Below are 7,225 nucleotides of genomic sequence, written 5' to 3'. Positions count from 1 at the left end.
AGGCCCGCAGCCAAGGCGGGGTGTAGCAGGCTTTGGGAGCTAGATGCCGACGAGGAGATGCTGCAGTGTCGGGAGGAAGTTAGCTCTGGGAGGAAATCACAGCAGGGTGAAGGGATAGGGAGGGACTGGGGGGCCCTGGTCCCAGGTTCTCAGAGCAGAGCTCCCAGGGGAGGTGACAGAACCGAATGAAGGATGGGAAGCAGTCGCATGAGATCCGAGGGGAAGGGCATCTCGGGCTGAGGGTTTCAGCCACGGCCGAGCTCCTGGGACGCGTGTGCCCACTGCGTGCTGGGCAGCGGGGGAGCTGGAGCGGAATGGGGGTCTGGGAGGTCCGCAGGAGAGAAAGTTGGAGGTGAGGCCTGGAGGGGCCTGTGCAGGTCTTCGTGGGCCTCGTGGACCTTTGCGAGACCTTGCCTTACCTCTCAGGACAGGCAGCCATATGGGCATAGCCGTGGCGATCAGGGTGGAGCGTGGGGGAGCCGATGGGGCGGCCAGTGCAGGAGCCCAGGTGGGGCAGAGGGGGTGGATAAGGAGACCTAACAGGGAAGGTTCGGGGGCAGCATCTCCAAGGCCCCCCGCCTCCATGCCTTTGCCCTACCCCTCCGCAGGCGCCCGATGGCCTCATTTTCCCAGACCGAGCCACGCTGTACGTGACGGCCATCGAGGACCGGCAGTACAAAGACTACAAGATCCACTGTGAGCGGGCGCCCCGGGAGCGCGGGGCATGGCGGGCTCTGCCCAGGGCCAGCCCGTGCTCACCCGCCTCTCTGCCCCTCCCCAGGGTGGGAGAACGTGTACGGCTTTGACATGTCTTGCATCAAAGATGTGGCCATCAAGGAGCCCCTGGTGGACGTGGTGGATCCCAAGCAGCTGGTCACCAATGCCTGCCTCATAAAGGTGAGGGGCTGCGTGTGGCCAGGTGGCCCCCAGGGTTCGAACCAAAGAAGCGTCAACACTGGGCCCGTCATGCGAGACATCGGGGCCCAGAGTGTTGGCTTGAGGTCCTGGGAACACGACCTGTCAACCAGAGGTGATGCTGGAGTCCGGGAGAAGCCACTTCACCCGTTAAAAAGCTCTGCAAGCCAGGAGGTGGCCATGTCCCAGGGGCACACGTCCCAGAGGGCACACTGAAGGCAGCTGTGACCCCCAGGCAGGGCTCACTCCCCTGGACACCCAATGTGAGACCAGGAGTGAGTTTATCACCAGCAAAGAATACCATGACTGGCATTTACTGAGCAAGCCCTCTGCCCCCATGTCCCATATGTGACATCTTGCTGCGATGCGTGAGGTGGGCAAAAGCCGGTGGAAGAGGAAGTTTGGCGGGGACCAGTCCAGCCTCCACAGCCTGCGTCAGAACCCCGCTTTTGTCCTGAGTGCTTCCGGGAGCTGTCAGGGTTTTAAGCAGGGGCAAGACAGGATCTGACTGGTGCTGTTTTAGAATTTTCACCTTGGCCGTGTGTCAAGGAAGGGGCGGGGCGTGGGGGGAGGGCGGAAGCTCGGAGCCCCCAGTGGGGAGGCAGTGGAGGCCTGGGGAAGGGTGCGGCCGTGGAGAGGGGGACCGGGCGGCTCCCTGGGTAGTAATTCTAGGAGTACACCGTGGGTTTGAGGTTGGGATGTAGGAGAGAGGGAATGGAGAGTCCAATCTGCCTTCCCCCGGGCATCGGGGTGGAATACTGGGCTGGATGTTGCCGAGCGGGCTCACGGGACGGGGCCTGTCCCGCAGGAGGTGGACATCTACACCGTGAAGGTGGAGGACCTGACCTTCACCTCCCCCTTCTGCCTGCAAGTGAAGCGCAACGACTACGTGCACGCGCTGGTGGCCTACTTCAACATCGAGTTCACCCGCTGCCACAAGAGGACGGGCTTCTCCACCAGTGAGCTCGGTGGCGGGGCCGGGGGCGGGGTGAGGGGGCGCACGGGGGACCGTGAGGATCCGGTTTCCCACCCACGAAACCTAGACAGGTCCTCCTCTCGGGCTGGCCGGGGGCGTGGGGGTTCACGGGCAGGTCGACCGCCCACAGTAAGCCGTCATCGGGGCGCCAGACAGAGGGCGGGCGAGACCGGGTTGGGGGGCGGGGGTGGAGCCGGAGACGGGGGTCTGGCCCTGCTGAGCCGCCTCCGCCCCAGGCCCCGAGTCCCCGTACACGCACTGGAAGCAGACTGTGTTCTACATGGAGGACTACCTGACGGTGAAGACGGGCGAGGAGATCTTCGGCACCATCGGCATGCGGCCCAACGCCAAGAACAACGTGAGGCGCGGGCGGCGGGGGTGGGGTGGGGAGCACCTGTGCCTGTCGGGGGCTCTCAGGGTCTGTCTGTGGAAGTTTCATTGAGCACCTGCCGGAAGCGGGGCCCTGGGGACCCAGTCACCATGAGGCTGAACCGTTGCCCTCCTGGCGCTCCTGTTCTAAGCACAGGACACTCTGGCGTGGGGCCAGGTGGGTGGGGACCAGAGGGAGAGCCACTGGGCTTCCTACCCCAGGCTGGGGAGCCAGGCAAGGGAACAAAGGCCGCGCCTCCAGGGCACCTGGCAGGACAGAGCTGCCCCAAGCGTAGCCAGTGGCTGGGGAGGGGAGTCTGGGCCATCGAGCCAGTGTTAATGAGGCTGATGGTGCTCAGGTAGCCTGGGTGGAGACGGGGGGCCCAAGGCTGTTCCCACTTTGTAAATCAAGGAGATAAGAGCCCATTAAAGCTGTGATTCTCAACCAGGGACAAGCTGGCTGTCCCCTAGAGGACATTAGCCACTGGAGACATTTTGGTCGTTAATAACTGGAGATGGGGTGCTACCGGCATCTAGCGAGTAGAGGGTGGGGGGTACATAAGACAAAGAATAGCCCCTAATGAAGAGGGGTGCACCCCAAATGTCAATGTTGCGGAGGTTGATAAACCCCAAACTACGAAGACAGCTGTGGAGGGAGGTGGGAGCTTGTGGCGAATTTCAAGGATGGGTCATCGGTGACTTCCCGGAGCCTCTGGCCTCTGTGGGGAGCCCTGGTGTGCTTGGGAGGGAAGAAAGTGGGGGACAGTGGGGCGGGACCATCGAGTTTTGCTGTCCAGTTTTTCGGGAGGACGAAGTGTGCTTGGGAAAGGGGTTACCTACTTAAAAAAGAAGGAAGAAGTAACTTCTGATGGGAATGGTCCCGGGTCGGGAAATGTCATGAGGCCAGAGGTGGGGCAGCTGAGGTGTGTCCTCAAGGGACCGGCTGGGTTTGCAAGTGTCACGTGAGCTGTCACTGGGAGGTAGGGTTCAGGGCAGATGCGGGGGTTGGGACTACCGGTGTGGGGTGTCCAGCCTGGACGTGGGCTAAAACCAGGACCCACTGGGTCTCGGGGGGGAGTGTGTAGACAGCTGCGGGGGGTGGGGGGGGCAATGGTGTCCCAAGCCCTCACAGGCATGCTTCAGCCCTCTGCCTCCTCCTGACTCGGACACTTCTGGGTCTCTGCCAGCCCTGTCGCTGGTCCCCCCTCACGTCCACCCTCTCCCCACAGCGCGACCTGGACTTCACCATCGACCTGGACTTCAAGGGCCAGCTGTGCGAGCTGTCCTGCTCCACCGACTACCGGATGCGCTGAGGCGGCGCTGGGTCCTCCCACCCCAGCCGAGCCGGCCCTGCACGGGCCCAGGGGCTGTGGCGTTCTTAGGTGGTTTCGGGGCTCCCCCTTTCTCCCTCAGAAGGGAGTTTTAGGGGCCTGGGTCTGGGAAGGGGGGTGGGAGGGGGAGGGCACATCGTGACTGTGTTTTTCATAACTTATGTTTTTATATGGTTGCATTTACGCCAATAAATCCTCAGCTGGGACGGCTCAGCTTCCTGGGGGAAAGTCGGTGGGGTCCCATGCACAGGGGCTGGGATGCCGATGGCCGCGAGCCTCTGTCCTCACATGTGTCCACTGGGTCTCGTTCCCTTTTCCAGCCTCTTGCAGTCTCTCCACAGACCTCTGTTGTCAACTCGCGCCTTAGGCCTCTCCCAGGCTCTCTTCTCAGCCGTCTCTCGGGGTCTGTCCCCTCGGCTCTCTGTCTGTTGTCCCCGTGGCATGGTTCTGCCCCAGCTGCCCGCCAGGCTGGGGGAAGGGTGGCTGTGGGTTCCCAGCAGAGCTTGGCCCTTGTTTCCCTGAAAACTGCCCATCCCAACAGACGTGGTTCCTCTCTGCTTGTGTTTTCCTGTCCCAGACCCTCCAAGGCCAGGCCAGGGCTGATTGGCAGTAACTACTACCCTGCTCCCTGCAGCTGAGAAAACCGAGTCATGGGTTTACACTGGGGAGAAGTCCTTGTGGGGACATGCCCCCACTTCCTCCCCTAGCCTGTCTTGGAGCTGGGACTAGGGATCGGTGGGGGGATCCCATCTCAGCAGCGGGGCCTTCCTACATCACAGAGATGGACACCAAGGCCCGCTAACCTTCACAGTTCCCCAGAGGCTGGCCAGCCTCTGCTGCAAGCCTGGCATCTGCACACACCTGCCCTTTGCCACAGCCTCGTCTGCAGGGCCCCTGGTCCCCCAAGACTCCACACGACCTGGGTCACTGAACACATCTATGTCTCTCCATAGCCCTTGCTACACCTGCTGCAGTACAGCTGGAGCCCTAGGCTCGCAGGCACCTCGCATTTGCCTGCACCTGCTTCTCCAGGATGGGGCGGTGCTGGCCAAGCTGGGGCCCCTACTCAGACTGCCTTTGCTCCCCATCCCGTGGTGGCTCTTGTCTGCACGTGCCCCACATTGCCCAGTTCCCTCTCTGAAAGTCCCCTGGCCTTGATTGGAGCCTCTCCACCTTCTGTGCTAGTCCCTGACTGGGGTGACTGGTGAGGTCGTCGCTACACAGGAGCCCAGAGCTTCCCCCCACCACACGCACACACTCCTTTCTTGGAATCCCGCTGCTGAGCCACCACTTGTCAGCTGCCCCGCCCCTCTTCCCTCCGCCCTCAGCGGGTCACGCCTCCCTGAGGCTTATAACCATCCTGGTGTGACCGGCACGCACGTAGGTATCCGTGGTGAAGCGCCAGAGGTGGGAACCCATCCGGGTTCTGATCTTGCCCTGGCGTGGTGTGGCCTCAGGCTCGAGCCCATTTTCCCCGCTTGGGAAGTGAGGGCAGGCCCCGGGAGAGCCTTATCCCACGGCGGGAAGGCCTCTGCACCAGATGGGTTTGGGGCATCTTCCCGACCCAACTCGCGATGACTGCCCACACTCTCCTGCTGTTGCTCCTGACCTCCAACGTTTTGGGGCACCCAGACTCCGAGGGCAGGTTAGAAAGGTCGGTGGCGGCAGGGACAGGGCGAGGCCGCGAGTGGCGTGTGCCCTTTTCGCGCCAGGGTTTCCCGCTGCGACAGAATGGGAGGATGAGATCCAAGCACGCCAGCCACCCCGCGGGGCTCAGAGATCTGGGTCTCCTGACCTCGCCGAGCCCCATTTCTTGAGTGGCTTCCCTTCGAACCCGGTATCCCACACTCCCCCAGGCTGCTCGGGCACTATGTCCCCCAGCACCGCCAGCGCCGCTGTTCCCTGGGCACCTGCCAGATGAGCCGCCTGCCAAAGATTGTTTACTGGCTCAGCTTCGCCTCCACCAAGGAGCTCTCGGGGAAGGCTGGCCATGAGCCCCAGGACCCCCACAGCTATGGGCGCCGGCGCCGGCGGCGGCGACAAGAGGCCCTAGTACTGTTGCGTCGTCTCGGGGACCCTGGCCTGCGGCAAGGAGGCCATAGCGGGGCCCAGCTCCCTAGGTGACATCTGGCACGTCTCTGGGCCTCCCCTGGCTTCAGTCACCCATCTGTATATTAGGGCCACGACTGCAAGTTTCTTTTTCCCTGACTCCATGTGGGCTCACCCAGAGATCGCCTCCTCCCCGCCCCCACAGCTCCGGCTGTGACTGGGCTGGTTCCGGGGGGGCACACCGGGGCCAGCATGGGCAAAGGATATTAACGTCCGCAGTCGAATAAAAGGAGGGTTCCGTGACCATTTCAGCCTCCCAATCTGAGCCCAGTCTCTAACACATTCTCCTTTATCCTTGAACCTTTTCCCTCACGGAAGTCCCTCTGAGTGTCTAACTTGAATCCAATGCGCTGCAGCTGCACGTTTTGTGGGTGGTTTTGGTGTACCGACCGGACCCCAAAACAGCCCTTCTCCCTCCCTGGGTGGTAGGGCTGTGATTCCCCACGGGCGTGATTTTACGTGTACCCAGAGGTAGACCGTGAGTTCCAAGCTGAGGGAGCTCCTTGAGAGACAAAGCGGAGTGGGGAGCCCAAGAACCTGGGGTTCGCAGGCGAGATGCTGCGTAGAACGCGGGAGGCCAAACAGTGGAGAATCAGGCGGAGTAGAAAGAGACTGGGCTAGGGATTGGACGGAGGGAGGGGATTGGACGCTGGGATTCGAAGGGGGCGGGGATAGAACGCGCGGATTGGAAGGGGGCGGGGATAAAACCAGGGACTTGGATACCCGGCGAGGCACACGCGAGCCAGAAATCGGGGTAATCGAGACAGAAATTGGATAGTCGGGGGGCGAGCAGGAGCTCCGGAGGCCCGTCGACCAAGTCGTGGACTCGTCGTTCTGGGATCGGACATATGCCACTGAGAGACGGGTCCAGCGCTCTAAATCGGGGGTTCGGGAGGTGTGCTTCGGCTTGGTTCCCAGGATTCGATCGGCGGACTCCTGACTCAGCGTGGTAAGTACCGGACCGGAGGGGCCCGAGTTCCTGCGGGGGCTGGGGGCCTGAGTCTTGGGTCGAGCGTGCGAGCCTCTCCATCCCTTGTCCTCGACGCTTGCCTCGGCTCACAGCCTCAGCATCCCTGGCTGCGAGACATGCGCAGTAGGGTGCTCCCTCCCCCATCCCCCCCAGCCCTGAGGCGTGCGGGGAAGGAGAAGGGGACGCCGGGCCACCCCGGAACGGATGAATTTATAGACAACCCCCCCGCGCCTCAGCCCCGCCTTGGAATGGGAAGCGGAAATCGAGGGGACAGTACGAACAACGTCCGGCAGGTGTTCGTTTCGAATGGGTCTAGGGCTAATATTTTTCTCGAGATCTCTCAGTTCACCCTGGAAGGGTTTCCGCCTCCACCGCCCGGAATCTTGAAAGTCCTATGTTGCGGGGAGGCACTGTCCCCGCACCACGTTCTCAGCAGAGCCGCAAAAGGGGTTAACTCGAGTTATCCCTTCCGCCTGTGTTCACAGAGGTCCCCCCGACACCGGAGTCTCGGGCGGTATCTTCAAGATCCCTCAGGGGCTTAGGAAGGGTAAGCGG

At 62.3% G+C, this 7,225-nt stretch overlaps 2 protein-coding genes across 5 annotated transcripts in view; both read left to right on the top strand.

Annotated features, from left to right (window-relative positions):
• Positions 1-3,797, top strand: part of PRMT1 (protein arginine methyltransferase 1) — a 10,137-nt gene extending 6,340 nt beyond the window's left edge. For all 4 annotated transcript variants that reach the window (XM_011374524.2, XM_011374523.2, XM_011374526.2 and 1 more), the window contains 5 exons: positions 609-696; positions 782-897; positions 1,724-1,874; positions 2,128-2,249; positions 3,490-3,797. In XM_011374524.2, coding sequence (XP_011372826.1) covers positions 609-696; positions 782-897; positions 1,724-1,874; positions 2,128-2,249; positions 3,490-3,573 — 561 coding nt within the window. In that variant the 3' untranslated portion in view covers positions 3,574-3,797. The remainder of the gene's footprint in view (positions 1-608; positions 697-781; positions 898-1,723; positions 1,875-2,127; positions 2,250-3,489) is intronic.
• A 1,368-nt stretch (positions 3,798-5,165) lies between these two features.
• The window catches only part of LOC105301787 (carnitine O-palmitoyltransferase 1, brain isoform), a 19,784-nt gene continuing 17,724 nt past the window's right edge, over positions 5,166-7,225 (top strand). Inside the window, exons 1-4 of the mRNA XM_023520166.1 lie at positions 5,166-5,236; positions 5,448-5,643; positions 6,580-6,649; positions 7,156-7,217. Of these exons, the coding sequence (XP_023375934.1) occupies positions 5,166-5,236; positions 5,448-5,643; positions 6,580-6,649; positions 7,156-7,217 (399 nt within the window). The remainder of the gene's footprint in view (positions 5,237-5,447; positions 5,644-6,579; positions 6,650-7,155; positions 7,218-7,225) is intronic.

Source organism: Pteropus vampyrus, unplaced genomic scaffold, assembly GCF_000151845.1.
Source record: "Pteropus vampyrus isolate Shadow unplaced genomic scaffold, Pvam_2.0 Scaffold250, whole genome shotgun sequence".
In the NCBI taxonomy this organism is placed as follows: Eukaryota; Metazoa; Chordata; class Mammalia; order Chiroptera; family Pteropodidae; genus Pteropus; species Pteropus vampyrus.
The sequence above is the reverse complement of the archived record's forward strand: the minus strand, read 5'-3'. Positions and strand labels throughout refer to the sequence as shown.